This window comes from Megalobrama amblycephala, linkage group LG6 (genome assembly GCF_018812025.1).
Source record: "Megalobrama amblycephala isolate DHTTF-2021 linkage group LG6, ASM1881202v1, whole genome shotgun sequence".
In the NCBI taxonomy this organism is placed as follows: domain Eukaryota; kingdom Metazoa; phylum Chordata; class Actinopteri; order Cypriniformes; family Xenocyprididae; genus Megalobrama; species Megalobrama amblycephala.
Window position 1 is genome coordinate 5,291,635 of NC_063049.1, and position 22,069 is coordinate 5,313,703.

General features: G+C 39.5%; 1 protein-coding gene across 1 annotated transcript in view; it reads left to right on the forward strand.

Annotated features, from left to right (window-relative positions):
• Positions 1-22,069, forward strand: part of LOC125269743 (FERM, ARHGEF and pleckstrin domain-containing protein 1) — a 47,649-nt gene that overhangs the window by 19,580 nt on the left and 6,000 nt on the right. The window contains exons 8-21 of the mRNA XM_048192697.1: positions 745-892; positions 967-1,062; positions 1,186-1,352; positions 2,262-2,330; positions 2,461-2,533; positions 4,993-5,170; positions 13,531-13,670; positions 13,878-13,967; positions 16,489-16,619; positions 16,897-16,978; positions 17,090-17,327; positions 18,151-18,350; positions 20,337-20,426; positions 20,505-20,587. Coding sequence (XP_048048654.1) covers positions 745-892; positions 967-1,062; positions 1,186-1,352; positions 2,262-2,330; positions 2,461-2,533; positions 4,993-5,170; positions 13,531-13,670; positions 13,878-13,967; positions 16,489-16,619; positions 16,897-16,978; positions 17,090-17,327; positions 18,151-18,350; positions 20,337-20,426; positions 20,505-20,587 — 1,785 coding nt within the window. The remainder of the gene's footprint in view (positions 1-744; positions 893-966; positions 1,063-1,185; positions 1,353-2,261; positions 2,331-2,460; positions 2,534-4,992; positions 5,171-13,530; positions 13,671-13,877; positions 13,968-16,488; positions 16,620-16,896; positions 16,979-17,089; positions 17,328-18,150; positions 18,351-20,336; positions 20,427-20,504; positions 20,588-22,069) is intronic.

Sequence of the window (22,069 nt, forward strand, 5' to 3'; positions counted from 1 at the left end):
GCTGCTGTCGGATAACAGGACGGTGTTCTGTTAAATACTGTTGCCGTGGGTTTAACAAACAGGACTCGTACAGGACTCTGTCTCATTATATCTATTGCATCATCAGCTCTTTCTCACAGTGTCTGAAACGGTTCGATAAAGATTTCAGTCTCGATAAACCCTGCCTTTCTGAGAGCAGCTCTTCTCTGACTGGTCAGATGGTCCAGTCTGTTGTGATTGGTCAAGAGCTTACAGTGTGTGTCAGAAACCAGACTCTCATGATCATATCTGAATTTCAGCTCTTGATTCACAGTGATACAAACATTAACAGTTTTACCGTATCAATCTCATCAAAGTGGATTTGATTTGGCAGCAGAAAACAGCGTCTTCTCGACATGAACAACATGAACTAAACTCTTCCAGTCTCAGCTACAACTACAGTGTTTGAGGGTCAAAGTTCACCAGCAGCCAATGAAGACCATAGACTGGGTTTATGCAAATGTGTTTCAAACCTACGTAGGTTCAACAGGAAGTGAGAATGAATTACTGACGACTCGTTTCAGCAGTTCAGAATCACTGAATCAAAAACTGCATGTATCTGCACTTTAATCTTTGAAACTTTGCAGATCTTTTATCTTCACAAACATCTCTATTACACAATACAGGAAAGGGAATACATGAAAAAGCATATTAGGGGCACTTTAAGTACAGTATAACATATAGCAACAAAACAGTGTTCTAACTTTGTGTGTTTGTGTGTTTAAGTGGGCAGACTCCAGCAGAGTCAGATTACCGTTTGCTGGAGGTGGCGTGCAGGTTGGAGATGTACGGGATCCGACTTCATCCTGCTAAAGACAGAGAAGGAACCAAGCTCAGCCTGGCTGTAGCACACGGAGGTGTCCTCGTGTTTCAGGTACATACAGTCACACACTCTCACACACACGAGCAACAGAGTGCTTTACATGACACGAGTTGTGCTTTACTCAGGGCCACACCAGGATCAACAACTTTAACTGGTCTAAAATACGCAAGCTGAGTTTCAAGAGAAGAAGGTTTCTCATCAAATTAAGAGCAGACCCTGGCGTGAGTCTCACTTCTGTTTCTACTTATTGTTGTGGCTGTATATTACTGTTTTAGCATGAATGCGTCATTATATTAGGCTCTCATTATAACGTCCACTTGTAACCTGTCCGTCTCGTCCTGTAGCAGAACGTTAATCAAGATACTCTGGAGTTTTTGATGGCGAGTCGGGACTGCTGTAAAATGTTTTGGAAGATCTGTGTGGAGTATCACGCCTTCTTCAGGCTCTTCGAGGAGCCCAGACCCAAACCTAAACCAGTGCTGTTCAGCAGGGGCTCTTCCTTCAGGTTCAGGTACGACATCTGATGAAGCATCTGGAAAAATGTATCTGTGGGTATTTTTTGAACAGTCATATATGTACTAGTGTGAAGCCTTAATTGTAAAAAAGAAGTGTGCTTAATTGTTTTGAATGTGCACTTGCAGTGTACTTCAAATACTTCACAGTGTGTTTTTCTTAAAAAAAAAAAAAAAAAAGTAATATATTAATGAAATAAAAGGCCACTTAAGTGTACTTAAAGAGAGTACACTTTTAACTATGTTTCTTAACACACTTAATCACACCTTTAATATATTATAGAAGTAATTATGAAACAATAGAAGTAGTTATGAAATGATATATAAATATGTAATTAAGTCATGCGCTCTAAAGTACAGTTAATTGCATTTAATATAAAATTTAATTATAATACATTTTAATTTAATTGCAATTAACATGTAATTAATTGTCTATTTTAACCATAATTACTCTTTTTAAAAGTATGCTAAAGTGATATTTTTTTTTTATTTTTTTTTTGCAAGGGTAAAATTTATTTGAGCAACTTTGTTTATTTAAGGGGTTTATTTTATATTTTTCTTTAACATTTTCTACCCTCTCTCCACCCTCTCTATAATTAAACACGCCTTTTTTTTTTTGCTTCTGTACCTTTAAGACTCTTAGGATAAATGAGTAGTAACGGGTTGCAGGTTTCATGTCAGGTCAAGTATAATTTGCACTGCCTGCATTGCATTGTGACAGGTTGACAAAACAATAAAAACAACAAATGTTGGTCTGTAATAAACTTTTTTTAGCAGCCACTCTTTTCTAACTTTGGAATACTTTGAAAGGATACCCCCTTTAATTCTGAAAAACAGGGAGCTAATAGGCTACTTTTGGAGACATGTTGTCTTATGCAGTTGGACTAATTACCCCCTCTTCTCTGCAGCGGTCGGACACAGAAGCAGGTGATAGATTATGTGAAGGAAAATGAGTTTAAAAAACTGCCCTTTGATAGGTGAGTCTGATCTGTTATTTTAATGAATGGAAAGTCTGCAGTTCAGCACTGCCATTTCTTTAAGATATATTCAGCGTAAACTTGAAAGGCTGTGCGGTTCATTGTGTGTGTTTGTTGTTTTCTCTTTCAGGAAACACAGTAGAGTGCAGTACAACAGTAGCCTGTCACCTCTGCGTTCTGCACAACACCAAGTGCCAAATCAAGTTAGTGTCTTCACATATGCCTGTTTTCAAGGCATTATCAATTAAGAGAGATGTTTTAAGGGGATGTTTTGGTTTCAATACAGCTTAAACTCACTCTAAAAGCATTTGATGCATAATGTAATTTACCACAGAAATTAATTTAAAGGATTAGTTCACTTCAGAATTAATATTTCCTGATAATTTACTCACCCCCATGTCATCCCAGATGTTCATGTCTTTCTTTCTTCAGTCAAAAAGAAATTATGGTTTTTGAGGAAAACGTTCCAGATTTATCCAGTCCACTATATGGAGAACGATTTTTCTCCATATAGTGGACTTCAACAGCTATCAACTGTTTGAAGGTCCAAATGTCAGTTTCAGTGCAGCTTCAAAGGGCTCTACACGATCCCAGACAAGGAATAAGGGTCTTTCCTAGCAAAACGATCAAAAAATAATAAAGTAAAAAAATATGTATATATACTTTTTAAGCACAAATGCTCATTTTGCACTGCTCTTCGATGTGCCACGCATTACATCATGTTGGAAAGGTCATGCGTGACGTAAAGCGGAAGTACCACGGTAGGCCGAAAAACTCCATCTCATTTTCTCCTCCAACTCCAAAATCATCCAACATCGTTGTTTTACCTTTTTGAAAGGGTGTTTGACTTAGTCTTTGCGCGTTCACTTTGTAGACACTGGATCGGTACTTCCGCCTACGTCACACATGACCTTTCCAACGTGATTACGTAATGCTTGGCGCATCGCAGAGCAGTGCAAGATGAGCATTTGTGTATGTACATTTTATATATACACATAATTTTAATTTTATTTTTTTAGAAAATGACAGATCATTTCTCTAGATAAGACCCTTATTCCTTGTCTGGGATCGTGTAGAGCCCTTTGAAGCTGCATTTAAAACTGCAATTTGGACCTTTAACCCGTTGGTAGCCATTGAAGTCCACTATATGGAGAAAAATCCTGGAATATTTTCCTCAAAAACCTTAATTTCTTTTCGACTGAAGAAAGAAAGACATATTCATGTTGGATGACATGGGGTGAGTAAATTATCAGGAAATTTTAATTCTGAAGTGAACTAATCCTTTGAGAATGGATGGATAGATGGAGATACATATTAAATGTGCATTCAGTACGTTGGTGCTAATTTAAAAAACTTGTACACATTAAGAAATACATTGTGTTTCTCAGAAAAACATTGGTAGAGAATACAAAATTTGGAAAGATTTGTTGATGGGGAAAATCCTGAGTAGTGATGCCCACATTGCATCTTGTTTGATCCATGTCAATAGATGGCAGTGACGTACCTAACACAGGGGTGTCCAAACTCAGTCCTGAAGGGCCACTGTTCTGCAGAGTTTTGTTCCAACTTGCCTCAACACACCTGCCTGCAAGTTTCTAGTATGCCTAGTAAGACCTTGATTTGCTGGTTCAGGTGTTTATTTGGGGTTGGAGCTGAACCCTGCAGGACAGTGGCCCTCCAGGAGCAGGATTGGACACCCCTGGTCTAACACCATTGTGGTAGTGGTACTTAGAGAACACAAAGCATACAAAGAACTACTGAATGCACCTTAAAATTAGCATGATTTATATTAAATAATAAAAATAATAAAGTAAAACAAATGAACGTCTGAACCGAATGACTGAGCCCTAGTGATCAGTTTGCTCTATATGTACTGAGGAGCCTCTTGTTCAGACTCCTTTGGCTTAAGGGCCTGGCATCCAACTACATAGCCTGAAGCTTTGGATGCCACAGGGCAATGATCCCACTGGTCCAGTTTTTAATACTCCCTAGGTGCCACAGCAAAAAAATGACTACTCTATGGGGTGTCCACAGTTTGCAGTGTTTTCACCGCTCACTACTTCTAATGTGTGTGCACTAACTGGATGGGTCAAATGCAGAGGACAAATTCCAAGTATGGGTTACCATACTTGGCCTTGACATGTCACTTACTTAAAAAATAATCTAGTCCTGGCAAGGATGCAAGAAAGGGACATGATGTAACTATTCCCATAATGCAAACTCCACCCATAACCAGAAGTTTTGGCATAACCAGAAGTTCATTCACCTAGACAAGAAGTCAGGGTTGCCAGGTTTGAGTAACAAAACTAGCCCTATTGCTATTCAAAACCCGCCCAATCACAGGCAAAACTAGCCCACTCGCGTTCCGGATGGGGGATGTTCCCCAGTGAAATTCTGGGGGGGTAAAAATAGATGGTGGGGGAAGGAAGTAGTTCCACCCTAAAAGGGCAGTTAAATAATTAAACTTAAATAATACAGTAGTTTCTGCTTCTACACCTTCTGCAATGCTAGACTTCCATTGTAAGTGCATTAATATAAATGACAATGCCGATTACTTTGTGGTAATCATAGACCATAACTTGTACAAAACCCAGGATATTCCAGAAGCTGTAATATTTAGGCACTAATGGAAGACTTTTATCTTTGTCTCTTCCTCTCTCAGGCTGTCAAGCAGAGCCGGGATGGCTCATTTTTAGTAAGCTCTGAAGACTCTGCAGTGTTAAGGCCATGTGGAAACTCCTCCCCGTCGACTCAGCGCAACGGATGCAGTGACCAAACGTACCCCATTAAAGAGGACAGCAGAAGTCAGGCAGCTAAGCAGTCCCCCATCGATCGAGCAGGTCTGGCGTCCCGCGCAGCTAAAGGCAGCAGCTCATCCATTCCTTATATTGACTGCAGTGATGCAGAGTTTAGTGAACAGGAAGTCAGAGGTCGGGTCAGCAGGTCACACTCACACACACGTGATGGCAACAGTGACAGCGCTTATTGCACAGGGTTTGGTGTGCACTGGACACATCAGCAGGACAGATACTTGGGCAAGTTCAGGCAGAAAGAGTCTCCATCTCTTTCCCCAGTAAGCCAAGCCGAAAGCCCCGCCCACAGCTATCCCAGCCCATCCTCTCCAAATCAAAGTACTAACATTTTTGAGTCATCATTTTTTGGAGGAAGGGTACGTGGGCCGCTTCATAGCGCACTATTGGAAGAGTTGGCTGCAAAAAGCCCCATAAACCACCACACAGGCACCAGGAGCCTGACCACTAGCCCCGCCCCCTCCTCAATTCACAGGACCAGCTCACTAAGCCACACCCAGTATAATGGACACCCCGGGTGGAGTATTAGTTCAAAAGCAGGACGGGAGGAAAGGGGTGGACTTTTTAGTAGCTGCTCGCCAATTATGAATCGTTCTGCAAATAAATCCCAGAACGCCGTTAGCCAGTTAGAAAGAAACACGCGCATCTTGAATCAGCCCCACCCTCCTGTTCTCTCCCGTTCTGAGAGAATGGCCATGTTGGAGCGTCGAATGCTGGCCAACGGCCTCACGCCTCCTGGCAAGGCCAATCTCAAGCCAAGCTCCCCGCACCGACGTTTCGGGGCTGTGCAGATGATTGATGGCTCCACCAGTAGTGGCACAGACACTAGCGACTCTGAGGAGGCGGAGTCTACTGGCTCCTGCAGCCAGTCACTAGGGTTTGAAAACCAAGCTGCCCGTAGTTCGTCCCCCCTACCCAGAAACAAGTACTCTTTTGGAAGCTTGCATCTGGACGATCTTGATGATGAAGGAGGGTGTGTGAACCTCAGCGATGAGGAAGGGATGCAAGTGTTTAACTGCTAACATGCTAGCATGAAAACTTCATTGTGGTGTGCTTCTCGGCCATGCCATACTGAGTTTTCTTTTCCTATAACCTGAGACGGCCTTAGCTGTGTGACAAGGTGGATATTCTTCCCTTTCTTGAGGCAAAACTCTGTACAGTTCTCCTGTAAGTGATTGTATCCAGCCTCTTTATTGAGTAAGAGGGGACTTTTGTTGTGCCAAGTTCTGCACAGAACTCTAATTACTCACAGTTCTGATGCTGCAATAATCTGGAATAATTCAGAAACTCAGAGTGATGTTGTCACTCCCTGGAGTAATTTCAGGATCTCTGGGTTGGAAACATGCAAGGAGCCATAACAGGTAGATGTAACCATGATTTTGCCAAGTAAGATGTGTTCCTAGATCCACATCCTTGTTGGTCCTGGAGCAACTTTCCTGTCGACCAATCAGATGTTTGGGTTAGGTTTAGTCTTAGAGTTAAATCTGGGGCTTCAACAGCAATGTCAACTCATCATTCCACCCTGGCTTTTAAGGGTTGTTAATGGTGAGGCTGTAATATGAAAGAGTTTGAGGGAGAACAGTTTATGGGGCCTTCATGCCTCGCCTTTATGAGGAACACTCTCCATAAATCATTACTTTTGACATTTAGACTTTTTAATAATGTTAGGGAATAGAACTTGGATCTTACATTTGAAATGACTGTTGTACTTTTAGAACTCTTGTCCTCAAGATCCACTTTCCTGCAAAGTTTAGCTCCAACCCTGATCAAACTCAACTCCCTGTTGCTTTCTAGTAATCCTGAAGACCTTGATTAGCTTGTTTGGGTGTGTTTAATTAGGGTTGGAGCTAAACTCTGCAGGAGAGTGGATCTCAGGAGCCAGAGTTTCCCACCCCTGTCATAGAAGCATGTGTAGCAACCTTATGCCGAGTTCAGACTGCACGATTTTAGCCCCGATTTTGGCTCGCCGACAGGTTTTGAGAAATCGCCGACAAATGCCCGAAATCTCAGGCAAATCGGTGCTCGTTCACGCGAGTGACAATCACGCAGTGTGAATGAGCAAAGACGCGATCTGAGAGAATCGCCGACGAGTCGCCGACGCCCGTGAGATATTTGGCATGCTAAATATCTGGACCTGGCGGCGATTCAAAATCCAGAGCAGCGGGGAGTTCGGGGAGGAGTTATAGACCACAATATCAGCAAGCATGGCTTCATTCACATAAACATTACAATTATATCAAACGGAAACAAAACACAAACATTTGCTTGACCATCCGCAACAGCAGCACATTGAAAAGTTATTTATTTACCTCCAACTCACGATGCAGAACACACAATCCACAGTTTCCCCAACTATTTCCTCCTCCATATTTTTCTTTTCTTTTTCTTGTTTTCGCTGCAAATCAGCGCACAGGCAACTCGTATTGCAAGCTTCTTGCGGGCTACCGTTTTTAATAATAATAATAACTCCGGTCCTGCACGCGTGATATCGCGTTGTTTCCTTGTCACATCTCGCGTGTGTTTGGTTGTGAAACGTAGTTTGCGTGCCAGACAGAGTTGTCGGCGATTTTTCCTATTGTAAAGTCATGCAGTGTGAAACCCTCTGTCGCCGATCCATCGTGCAGTTTGAACACTGCAGCGACTGAATGCTGGCCAAGATAGTCATGCAGTGTGAAAAGAACAGTGACCCGACTGCTTTGAAAATCGTGCAGTCTGAACTCGGCTTTAGTATTCTCTCAGAGTAGGGATTCTCAACTCTGGCCCTCAAGGTCCACCTTCCTGCAGAGTTTTGCTCCAACCTTAATCAAACACACACAAACAAGCTATTCAAGATCTTCAGTATTATTAGAAAGTTGTCAACAGGTGAGTTTGATCAGGGTTGGAGCTAAACTCTGCAGGAAAGTGGATCTCAGGGACTAGAGTTGCCCACCCTTGTCATAGAAGCATGTGTAGCATTCTTCTCAACTCTGGCCCCCTAGGTCCACCTTCCTGAAGAGTTTTGCTCCAACCTTAATCAAACACACCCAAACAAGCTCTCACCCAAATGAAGATCTCAAGGACTACTAGAAAGTTATAAACTGGTGAATTTGATTAAGGTTGGAGCTAAACTCTGCAGGAAAGTGGACCCTGAGGGCAAGAGTTGACAACCCCTGGTGTAGATCAGTGGTACCCAGCCTTGCTCCTGCAGACTACCTTCCTGCAGACTTCAGTTACAACCTAGCTCCAACACACCTAACTGTTATTTTCAAATAAGCCTAAACACCCTGATTAGCTGGTACAGATAAGTTTGATTAAGGATGGAGCTAAACTCTGCAGGACAGTGGATCCCAAGGGCCAGATTTGTGAACCCCTGGTGTAGAGCAGCGGTACCCAACCTTGCTCCTGCAGACTATCTTCCTGCAGACTTCAGTTCCAACCTAGCTCCAACACACCTGTCTGTTATTCTCAAATAATCCTGAACACCTTGTTTAGCTGGTTCAGGTGTGTTTGATTGAGGTTGGAGCTAAACTCTGCAGTATGGTAGCCCTCCAGGAGCAGGGATGGCTACCCCTGGTGTAGAGCTTCATCTTCATTAATATTCTTAAACATCAATTTGCCATTTGTATACAGTATGTGTGCTGGCATTCGCAGCTGATCTTCACTGAATCATTTAAAGGACAGTGTGATTTTTGAAGTTTCACTCATCTTGAGCTTTGGCAAAAGAGCATTATATCATGGTCTTCATTGTGTGGCTCATTTCTCATTCTGCCTGAGCCTGGTAAATATCTCTGTTTACTGCGAGAAACCAGCAGACTCAGAGATTGGAAATTTTTAATGGTATCTTATTAAATCCTGCATGAATTTTAATTAGGTAGATTTAAATGTGAGCATTTTGAATATAAGGTTTTTTTGTCCTGTTTTGTCAGAATTGTGATGAATGTATTTGGTGATGAAATTATGTCATTATATAGGCTACTCACCTTCATGTAGGACTTTTATTTTCTTCCATGGAACTCAAAAGGAAAAATTCTGAAGAATGTTCGCACTGCTATTTTAGAATACAACAGAAGTATAAAGTTTATTGGTCACATTGGGCCATATGGGTTTGGGAAGACATGAGGGTGAGCAATGACAGAACTTTCATTTTTGGATGAACTATCCCTAAAAAAAGTTTTTCTGTCATTTTGAAATTTCTGTCATTAATTACTCACTTTCATGTCTTTCCACACCCGCATTCATTTTCGGAACACAAATTAAGATATTTTTGATGAAATCTGAGAGGTTTCTGAACCTCACATAGGCAGCAATGTCATTGCACTATTGAGGTCCAGAAAGGTAGTAAAAAGATGGTTAAAACAGTATTCTCGTCACTTCATAACATTAAGGTTGAACCACTGCAGTCACGTTGACTATTTTAACAATGTCTTAAGTACCTTTCTGGGCCTCAAAATGTGCAATGACGTTGCTGCCTATGTGTGGTTCAGAAACCCTCGGATTTCATCAAAAATATATTAATTTGTGTTCCAAAGATGAACGAACAACATAAGGGTGAGTAATTAATGACAGAAATTTCATTTTTGGGTGAACTAACCCCTTTAAGCTGTGTGATGGTTCGGTCTATAGAGAGAACGTGTCTGCGTCTCACTGTGTTTCACTCTCCTGCCCTCCCTGAGCACCTCTACCTTACCTTGCCCATGGGTTTAACTTTTATCCTTGAGCAGGGATTAGAAAGGCCATTTCATTTAGGTTTTTACTGATATTTTAACAGAAATTGCATACCAGTTGTAGAGTTTTTTTGTTTTTTTCCCAAAAATTCAGGAAAAAACAATATGATAATGCCATCTAGCACAAGTGTTTCTAATCCCTGCCTGATTTCTCACTCAGCTTTGATATCACTGCACTATTGGCTGATATTCACCATTGGTTTATACCTGTTTTTTGTTTTTGTTTTTGTTTTTTTAAACAGCTTAAGCTTCCTTGTCATCCTTGTCATTTCCGATCAATAAATGCTTGTTATGTTTTCTGCTGGCATTTAAAATGGAATGAATGAATCTTTGTAACTACTGGTGTTTTTAAATGCTGGGCTGCATGCTCTCCCTTCCTATGGCTGTTCTATTTCGATGAAAGCTGAAAAGCAGTGCATTCTGGGAAATTTTCACACATGAAAATTTGAATATCCTTTTGTATGTTTGTGACATGACTGATCTTCTTTTGTTTGTTCACACAATGATCAAATTATACACCAGGATTGTTTTCAAATGATTCCATCAGCTTCATGGCCTGAGAAAAATCACGCCACCTGCTGTTGATTTGTGTGAATGACATGTTGATGATCTTTCTCACACAATGGCTATGTTTAGAATGGAATACAAGCATACTGCGTGCTGCACATTGTACACTTCTTACTATTTAGAAAAATAGTATATGAAACATGAAGTATATGAAGAATGAACTATGCAACAAACATTTACATACTGCTGACACATACTGTACCCCAAGTCTTGTAGAAAATAAACTAATAGTGTGTAAAAATATCTTACATTTGGTCAGTCTGATCAAAAAATCAAAAACAAAAAGATGTTATTACATCGAGTTAATTTCTTACACCGGAAATTGTACAATAAAGTATATGTGCTCTTGTATACTGCACATTACTGCATTATTCAAGTATTGCATGCATACAAAAAATGGACACTGCATACAATAACCATGCCGCATACTGCAAAACAAGTATGGCAGTATGTTAGATGCTATTCTGAACATAGCCGTTCCCGCTCCTCCTCTGTCTCATTCAGCACTGTTCAAGCTTATTCTCTGTTCTGATGTTTCCTGCCTGTTTCTTCTCAATGACCTTTGGTTCTGCTGCTCTTTATGAACCACATAGACTTTTTAACAATGTATTTTGTGCACTAGTGTCAATAAAGTTACAGTTGGCCTTTTAAGACTCAGGAATTGTTTTTTAAGCTTATGAAGCTAATATTTGTCATAATCCCACCCCCTCACACCCCCAGCCTCCTCCCTGCTGTCCGTGGCTGCACAACGCATGTCTCGCTCTCTGTCAGCACATGTATGTATATGAAGTGCAGTATACATGCATTAGTTCACGTTTTATGTACGTGTATGTATGGTGGAGTATGCATTGTTTATGTTGTGTGAATGGTTTACATGGATGAGCTTGTGTTGTATGTACACTAGTTACAACTTTGGACATGTTCCTTATTATTAGAAAATGTTTCATATGTTGAAGAAATCAAAAGTATGAAATAACACATATGGAAATATGGCTATAATGTAGTGACCAAAATGTGAAACAAACCAAAACTCTCTTATATTTGAGCGTCTTCTTTGATTCCAGCTCTGTTCTTTCTGCACATTCACTCAACTTTTAAAAAGTGCACTTTGTAAAAACAAATTAAACTTTTTCTTTAAAGTACATTTTAAAGTATTATACACATTAGCATTATACAGAAGTACACTTATTTTGTTGTGTTGACTAACATACTAAAGCACATGTAAAGTACTTGATTATTACATTTAAAGTTTATATATTTTAACCCTTTAACTGACATCTCAACCGTACAGTAGAGTTTTATAACTTTTAGATAAAAACATACATACAAACAGCTTGAGGTCATTTATATATATATATATATATATATATATATATATATGACCTGCAGGAAGGTGTCCAATAATAAGAATTTAAAGAAAAATATTTTTCTTCTAGGGGTGAAATTTAAAGGGTTAAATTATACATTATTTATTTACAAAATTGCAACTTCATCATTACAAATGTTTAATTATTACAAATATATTTAAATACATGACACAAGTTTTAATAGAAATGACATTAAAGTATATTTTAGTTTATCAAATGTTTTTCAGTTCATTCAGCAGTAATTTTGGCTATATCTCACAGACAACAGAATTATAAAATTACATATAAAGATGAACTTAAGTCCTATTTATATTAAAAAATGTATGTTTTTTTTGTTTTTGTTTTTCAATGAAATGAATGTACTATATTTTAGTATTTTTAGGGGATTTTATGGTAGTAAATTATATTTACGCTGTAGTTATAAACCATTTATTCACTTTTTGAGCATATACCTGAAAATGAAATTTCCAACTTAAACTGTCATAAATTTTAAATGCTTTAGAGGACAGACTTAATTATAAAATTAAAAAGTTACAGAATTTTATGTTTTTTGTTATGAAAAATGCACAAAAATACTATTTTCAATTTTTATATTAACTATATATTTTAAAAAACATTTTTGATTTTTCAAGAAAGTCAAAGCCATAAATCTAAACAAGTTGTGTTCCAAATTTGAGCTTGATATCTCAAAAAATTAGCTTTCAGTAAGATTTTGTTTGGCTGCAGTACCAAACGCTTCCACTAGATGAAATTTGTCTCACATTCATTTCCAATGCGCTCATTTTTGACTTCGAGGAGCACAAGTGTGACTATTTTTTTCAGGACCATTTAAACTTTCATAGCAAGTGCCAAAACCTTTACCAAGTTTCGTACCATTCTAATGAAGTAAAAAATGCTAAAAAAATGCTAAAAAAAAAAAAAAAAAACATGAAATTTTTCTGTCAAAAATGACCGAAGAGCACCAGAGGGTTAAACTGTAATACATTTGCTTTTAACATGCGATTAAGTGTCCGAAAACATTCCACTCAGTTCGCACTTAAGTATATTTTACAGTGTCCTTGTTACGCATTATACATGTAGTTACTATAGTAATAACAGTAAAGTATGTAACCGCAAGTATATTTTTTCTGTAGTAAGTACTAAGTTATGCTAAGTATGCTAAAGTGTACTTCTTTTCAGAAGTGGGGCCTAACTCATCCATTTCAAACTTTTATTTTGAGAGCTTTAAGCTTGTGAGAAACGTGTCCAAACCTTTGTTTGGTAGTGTATATGGCTTCACTCACAGCTGCTTCATTCATCATGACTGCACTGCTCTAAGGAAACACAAGAGGCAGATTTGGGCAAGTACTTAGAGAAAAATAAAATAAAAAAAACCCTGTAGGAGTAGATTTTAGTGGGAAGTGCACTTCTAGAGGGACCATGGACATAGACATCCACACTTTATTTATTTTATTTTTTACCCATTTAGACTCAATTGTTAATGTTTATAACCTTTACCAAGAGTTCTATGACAATACCATGATACAACAATTTTGATAAAAATCAAGATTTTGTATAATCACCATGGTATTCACATGGTACTCCACACCCATGGTTCATATCCTAAAAAAACATGGTAATATCATGGTACTTTTTGTTATTGATGCATATTTGCATGCTAAATAAGCACCCATCACATACTGAAATAATAAATATACTGGGAATCTGTCTCAGATCTGTCCTAACGATCTTCATCTGTGTCTGTCTCTCTCAGAGGTGACGTGTGCTTCGGTCACATTAGTTAATGGTCACGCTGATGACTGTAGAGGAGCGACGCCGTCTCCTCTCATCTCGCCCATGCTGAATGACAGTGGTGCCATACGCACTGATGATGAGGAGGACAACAGGAGGAAGGTGAGATCTGTGTATCAACACATGTTCATGTCACTGACTCTACAGTCAATAAAGTGTATTTTAATGTGTCATTGTAATGTGTTATTATATAGTACTGTATGTGTGTTTATATGCACAATAAAACATGTCCATGACTCAACTGTAGTATAGTTAAGGTCATTTTTCATGAAGTTCTATATTGTGCTGATGTCGTACGTGTTTGTGCAGATCTGTCCAGCAGATAAGGCATATTTCATTGCTAAAGAGCTGCTGAGCACTGAGAGGACGTACCTGAAGGACCTGGAGCTGATCACAGCGGTAAATGATGGACAGACTCTTCATCAGATCTCCATACACACACACACATCACAGTGTCTGGTCTCATTGTTGTTACCTTGTGCTACAACTTACCTGCGCTACTTACCTGCCCTGAGATCATCGTCAGTCTTCATCTGTCTTCTGTCTTCTTTGTCAAGCAATCACTCTGCAACCTGCAGACCAAGTAAGACTGTTCAGTTCAAGCTAAGTTGTCTCAAACTATCACTGAGTGCACTGCCTTACCTGCTGCCATCGCTTGTCATGCTGAACCTGTAAATAAATGACTGTGTATGTGGAAGTTACCTGTGTTGTCTCCATCTGTCTGCTAACAGAAGACCAGACCAAAAACAACGACAACAAAAATCGCACTATGAGCCTTTTCCTCCCCCCGAGCGGTCCAGCGAATCCTGACTTTTAACCAGAATGGACTCAGTGGGAGAGACTCTGTGTTTTGTCTATCAAAATGGCCTGGCAATTGAAGCCTATGTGGAGGAATTCCTGCAATATAGCCATCTTTCAACCTGGACTGACCACCAGTTAATGGATTTGTTTTAGAGTGGGTTGGATCCACACGTTGCCCCATGGATACCAGTTGGTGGTTCCAGTTACAATCTTGAATGCTATTTTGATATGGTGCTCTGGTAGTGTGGCTCTCCCTACTCAGTTGGTGTCTCCTCATGTACCAAATTCAAGGTTCCCCTAACTAGAGTGGTATCCAACAGTGCTGACCTGATGTCAAAAGTGGTAGATCTTCCCGTCATGTCCATCTGAGTAGCTCTGAAAAAACGTTCCCCTCTCCAGTTTCTACATTCAGAGTCAGCCATCCAGCCCGTTCTAGCCATAGGGCCCAGTTACAAGCCCGCTTCAGTCCCAGACTTCAGTCTCGAGGCTGCTCCATTCTAGTCCAATCCAGAGTTTCCTCCATTCCAGTCTGGTCCAGTGCACTCTTTTTCCTGTGAGTTCACTCCAGTATGTTCTCCAGAGCCTGCTCCAATTTTTTTTTCCAGAGCCCGCTTCAGTCCAAGACTTTAGTCATGAATCAGCTCAAGCACCCACTCATGCTCCAGAGTTCAGCCTAGAGTCTGTTCCTGTGAGAGAAGTTCGAGAGAAATTCACCAGTCTGTTCCCGTAAGGTAAATTCTGCTCCAGCCCACGAGCCCGCTCCGGAGTTCACTTCAGCCCACGAGCCCACTCCAGAGTTCACTCCAGCCCACGAGCCCGCTCCGGAGTTCACTTCAGCCCACGAGCCCACTCCAGAGTTCACTACGGCCCACAAGCCCGCTCCAGAGTTCACTTCAGCCCACGAGCCCACTCCAGAGTTCACTTCAGCCCACGAGCCTGCTCCAGAGTTCACTTCAGCCCACGAGCCCACTCCAGAGTTCACTCCAGCCCACGAGCCCGCTCCGGAGTTCACTTCAGCCCACGAGCCCACTCCAGAGTTCACTTCAGCCCACGAGCCCACTCCAGAGTTCACTACGGCCCACGAGCCCGCTCCAGAGATCACTTCAGCCCACGAGCCTGCCGGCACCACCCTGGTTACCTGCTAAGACTCCAGGATGCCCGCCCTCCCTTCCCAGTTGGACTGTTCACGGCACGAGGATGTGCCTTCCGGGAGTGGGGAGTACTGTCACAGTCACCAGCTCTCTCACCTGCAAAAACAATACATTTCCCATCATCCCTCCTTCTGTTCACCTGTACTCACTTCATAATCACCACATTATTCATGAAGATTCACACCACCTCGCATATGGCTTTTCTAAACAAAAAGAGTCTTAGAAATGTAAAATCAATACAGTGTTTTATGTTAGCTTGTAGGCAGGATAATTTTAACATCATTTTGAAGCAAAAACTCTACACTAAAATATACAGTTCTCAAAAGTCTTCTGAAAAAACTGTTTAGTATGTGTTTTGAGGTCTTATTTCAGTGACTTATTTTTTGTTTTTAAAAACCATGCATATACATAATTCTCTCAAAAATACAAACATGTACATACTTGTTGCTCACATATTTTTGTAGCCTAGTTTCTGCTGAATACAGTGTAATGAGACTTTTGTCATTAATATGTTTATAATAAACTGAAAAAAGCATAAATGTCAGGGCATGTCAAAACTTCTCCAGGACCCCAAATCAGCCTCAGACCCCAGAGGGTTAATTTATCATACATCTAATTCATTTTATTAATTATAAAACTGTGTAAAATGTGTCCAGCATGTATGTTAATGAATTACAAACCTGATCTAACCTTACCAGTATCCCACATCAATGGCAGCACAAGTGTTTTGCAATGCAACATTAACACAATAAGTAAACTGTAACTAACAATTATTGTTTTTAATGTAAGTACATAAGTACATAATATAAAGTAGGACCAAAACAGTAGATTGATTATGAACTGCACACTAATAGGAATCACAATCTACTAACTACGGAATGATATTGTGTTGTTATGTGATTGATGTGTGTGTGTGTGTGTGTGTGTGTGTGTGTGTGTGTGTGTGTGTGTGTGTGTGTGTGTGTTAGTTTCAGGGAGTGTTGGATAAAGAGGACTGTGTTCCTGACACTCTGAAGACACTGTTGAGCTCCACCTATGAGCCGCTACATTCCCACCACACACACTTCCTCCAGGAGCTCGAGGAGAGACTATCACTGTGGTGAGAAACATACACACACACACACACACACACACACACACACTTCTTCCAGGAGCTCAAAGAGAGACTATCACTGTGGTGACACACACACACACACACACACACACACACACACACACACACACACACACACACAGATCAGGTTTAGAGCTAAACTCTGCAGAATCAGGAAACAAAATTGTACACTGGGTCATCATTTACTCACCATCATGTCCTTCCGAACCTGACTTCCTTTCTCCTGTTAACCACAAAACAATGTGTTTGTAATGTATTTTAGGGAAGGCCGCTGCAGTATGCAGGATAAAGGAGATTTCCAGCATGTAGGAGACCTGCTGCTGAAAACCATACAGCACCTCAAGGTGATTCTGTGTGTGTGTGTGTGTGTGTGTGTGTGTGCGTGTGCGTGTGTTGAGCAGATGCCGTGTTCTCAGTCCTGTCAGTGACAGTTTTGTGTGTTTGTCCTCCTTCAGTCTCTCTCAGCTCAGCTGCAGATGAGCTCAGAGTGTGTGTATGCGCTGGAGAGAGCGTGCGCTGCGTCCCGGCGGCTGGAGCACGTGTGCCGTGAGTTTGAGCTGCAGAAGGTGTGTTACATTCCATTAAACGTCTTTCTGCTGAGTCCTCTACATCGCCTGCTGCACTACAGACAGATCCTGGACAGACTCTGCAAACACCAGCCGCCAACACACACCGACTACAGCCACTGCAGAGGTGAGAGACACGCTTTTGACAAAGCTGGAGATTTAGAGAAAACAGTGATGAAACATGTTCCCTGAAGACAGGTGCTTATTTTAAAATGGCCAAACATTTGAAGGACAGTAAAAGTACTGTAAATGGAAAGTTCACATCTAGATAGAGAGGTGCTAGAAAGTTTTTGAACCCTTACGAGTTTTCTGTATTTCATTTTAAATTTGACCTATATTGAAGTTATAATAAATAAAATAAACTTGAAATAAAAAAAGTTTTTAAAATAAGACTATAAAATAAAATAAACATGAAATTAAAAATTCAGTTTAAACATAATTATAAATATAAATTTACACTTGAATAAAAAGTGTGATTTCACTTGCACTAGTCTCCCATTATATTATATTATATTATATTATATTATATTATATTATATTTAGGGTTGGTAAGATTTTTAAAAATATTTTTGAAAGAAGTCTTTCATGCTCACCCATGCTGCATTTATTTTAAAAAACAGTAATATTGTTAAATATTATTATAATGTAAAGTAGCTGTTTTCTATGTGAATATACAGTAAAATGTAATTTATTCCTGTGATCAAAGCTGAATTTTCAGCATCATTACTCCAGTCTTCAGTGTCACATGACCCTTCAGAAATCATTCTAATATGATGATTTGATGCTCAAGAAACATTATTATCAAAGTTGAAAACAGTTGTGCTGATTCATATTTCTGTGGAAACCATGATACTGTGTTGAGAAGAACAGGATTTATTTGAAACAGAAATCTTTGTAACATTAATGTGTGTGTATATTTGTGTGCTCATTTGTGCTTGTGTGTGTTCTAGCTGCATTGGACGATGTGTGTGAACTGGAGGCTGTGCTTCATCCTGGTCTGGTGGAGATGGAGAACTATCAGAAACTCCTGGAACTTCAGAAGGATGTGTCTGGTGTTGAGCGTCTGGCCACGGCGGGACGTCAGCTCATCAGACTGGGCTGCCTCAGCAAACTCTCCGGGAAAGGCCTTCAACAGCGCATGTTCTTCCTGGTGAGATTTCACTGTACACATGCACACGCGTCTATGTTTATATGATGGAAGCGACTTCCCATTCACTTCTAAAAATAAAGGTTCTTTAATGGCAGTGAAGGTTCCATGAAGAACCTTTAACATCCATGGAATCTTTCCATTCCACAAAAGGTTCTTCAGATCATTAAAATGTTCTTCACACTAAGAAAAAAAAACTGATCTCTGAAAGGTTCTTTGGGGAACCAAAAATGGTAGTTCTGTGGCATCACTGTGAAAAAAAAAACCTACTTTCAGAACCTTCAGAACCAGAAATTAGGATAATTACAACAACTATATAACTAACCCAAGGCCTAATACTACTATAGTGTTCATTTTGTTCACGAAAACTATGGTGAAAAAGGTTGGTTTTCTCTTAAAACGATACATTTTCTGTCCTGTTTCACACAAGTCAGTCATTTTTTTGTTGACTATTATTTTAAATATAATCATAACTATCAATTTATCCATTATGCAGCATGATGAAAATGACTAAAACTAGACTAGATGTTTAGTCGACTAAAACTAAAAACAGGTTGATTAAATATGATAAAAGCTAAAAAGTATATTTGACACAGGACTAAGACTAAAGGCCCATTCACACCAAGAAAGATAACTAAAGCCACTTTTACACTGCAGAATCTTTCCCCAGGAAATAGGGACTTTGGGGTGATATTTTGTGTGTTTCGACCACAGGGACCAGGGTCAAAATGAAGTTCCGGGGTAAAAATTTCCCCCTCAGAAAGTCCCTGCTCACGAGGACATACTTTTCCAAAGTTCAGGAACTTTCGGGGGTGGGACCTGGGCGCTGAACATGCTGATTGGTTGAGTTCACTCAGCATTTTATTTCAACCACCATTTTTAAAAGTCAGTTGCGGTGTGCAGTAAGAGTTGTTTGCTATTTGAATCAACAATGGAGTTCGACTGATGGACCGACGACGAGGTTCTGGCTTTATTAAGCCTATATGTGGAGGACAAAATCCAGAGGGGAACTGAAAAGTCGTGCACAGTCCTACGTCACCAGACTAGTCTTCACGGTACTTTAGACCGCGATGGAAACGCAGACAGCAACAGGTCTGGGGGGAAAATGTTCCCTGGAAAAAAGTTCTTGGGACAAATTGTTCCGGGTAATTTCAGTGGAAATGAGGCTTATAAAGATAACGATAAAGATGTAGTTCTAAAAATCATTCTAAATATAAAAGAATAGCACTGTCCACACCACAGCTATAACAATAATGATATAGAGAAACGATATCAATGGGATCACTCACAGAACATTTTTTTTTTCCAGCTGTTGAGCAATAAAACACTGACAGCCAATCAGTATCCATATTAATTTAAGGGCATTTAAAATGGCAGACGACATTGAGGAGAAGTTAATCACCGAGGTCCAGAAAAAGTCAAACCCCCTTTTCAAGAATACTTTAAAGAAAATGTATATGGAAAACAATCGGTCATACCCTCGGAATAAATGGTGAGAAGTATTAATGATGAGATCATTATGGCAGGCTAGTGAACAGTGTAAAATAAAATGACCTCAGGTATCCAGCGCTAGTTTCGACAACATTGTCTTGCTTGCTTCGAAATTGCAGTGAAAAAGACTAGGTGTTGTTTTTATTCCACTATATTGACTTCGTCAGCTAAATTCACTGTTAGATTAGATCGATTATACTAGCTATTCATTTGAAACATAGCATGCTGAGGACATCTGCTGGTTAAAGCCATGTAAATGCAACAAGAACAGCAAAAACATGTTGTACACACTTTGAAACCGCAAGTGCGTGAGCTTGGAATAAACAGACCGTTATCGTTCGTTGGTGTGGACGCAAATATAGTTATCGATATAGTTATGGTTCTTGGTGTGAAAGAGCCTCAAGACTAAATTAAAAATATAGCTGAGGAAATGAACCACCTAACACTAAACTCTTTACGTTCTGATGAACTCTTCTTTCTCTTTCTATGTGGAGCCAGTTCAATGATGTCCTGTTGTACAGCACTCGAGGAATAACTTCAGCCAATCGGTTCTCAGTGCACAGACAACTTCCTCTACGCGGCATGACAGTAAGAACTCGCCCGTCTTTGTGCTGATGTTAATGATCAGCCATGAGAAACAGACTGTGTGTGTGTTTCTGTGTTCAGATCCGGGAGAGTGAGGATGAGTGGGGCGTCCCGCACTCCTTCACCCTGACGGTGCAGCAGCAGTCACTGGTGGTCGCCGCATGGTAATGCTTAAGGGTCATTCGCAGTGTCTGTGTGTCATCGAGTGCATTCCCGCTGCTTAACTACTATAGTATGATGCATTGTTGGAGAAACTAGTCACAGAAAGCTAGTCACAATTGTGAGAGAGCGATTGTGTGTGAATTAATTCTACCTGGCAGCATCTCTTTACTAATAGGGAAGCTGTGGGTTTTAGTTACTAAGAAATACATGCTAGAACTCTTCAGGTTCTAAACTATTTTATTGATAAACAGGCTTGGGAGGGTTACTTTAAAAATGTATTCCGTTACAGTTACAAAGTACTTCATAAAAAAAGTATTCAGCAATGTAATCCAATTACTTTTAGATTATATATATATAATAGAAAGAAAGAAAGAGAGAGAATAAATAAATAAATTGCATTTTTAAATTTAAATTTAATTATTTCTTCTCAATTTCTGTAAGTTTTTAAATTTTACACGTTCCATACTTTTTAATGGGTCTCAACGATAAAAATATTTTACAAATCTGATAAATTATTTATAGCAATTTTATTATTATTGTTGTTGTTTAGAGCTTAAAAATATAAAAGTCACATCAGATCATAAACAAACTGAACAAGCTCAGATCAAACATTTCTGTTTATGTTTGTTCTGCTTTAATTTTAATGTTTAGCATTTTGGTTACTTTTAAAACCTATTAAAAATAAGCAATCATGTCTCATTTCCACAACTTTGGAAAACACAGAATACCTGAAATATATATATATATATATATATATATATATATATATATAAAGGGCTATTAAGACATCTAGTGGCTAGTGTATGGTTTTACAGATTATTTTTTAGATTATTTTTTAGAAGGCAGCATTTGCACTGTACAACCATTTTGTTTGCATTTTCTTTTTTGAAAACAAAATAGCAGCGAAATTTCCATGAATTGAAAGCGCATCGTTTCAACTAGCAGCAGTGATTCAATCTGCGTCTGAGGAGATTGTAGACGGGTGCTATTTGCGCATGCACCAGCGGGTGGCTCACGTGAGTCATCACTTGCAACAGAACCAGGAAATACTGTATAATCAATGTGTTATCATGGCAAAATAATGATTTATTTAGTTTTAAATGAAACGATTGTAATCCTGATAGTATCCCCCCTTTTTTCAAAATGTAACTGCAATCTGATTACTATGTTTTTGACATAACTGTAACGAATTACAGTTACTGGATTTTTGTATCCTGATTACGTAACGCCGTTACATGTATTCCGTTACTCCCCAACCCTGCTGATAAATCACAGAACAGTGTGTTGACATACATTTCTGCACTACTGAATGATTCTGTATGCACGTAATCTATCTGCACATGAAGCGCGCGTGTGTAGTGTGTGTAGCAGTCCAGTTCAGAAAGGCGACTAACATACCTGTGCAATAAGCTGTTTAAAACATGCATTCACCCGATCAATATCGAGCATCCAGATGGTAATCAAACATATCTTGTGGAGTGCTC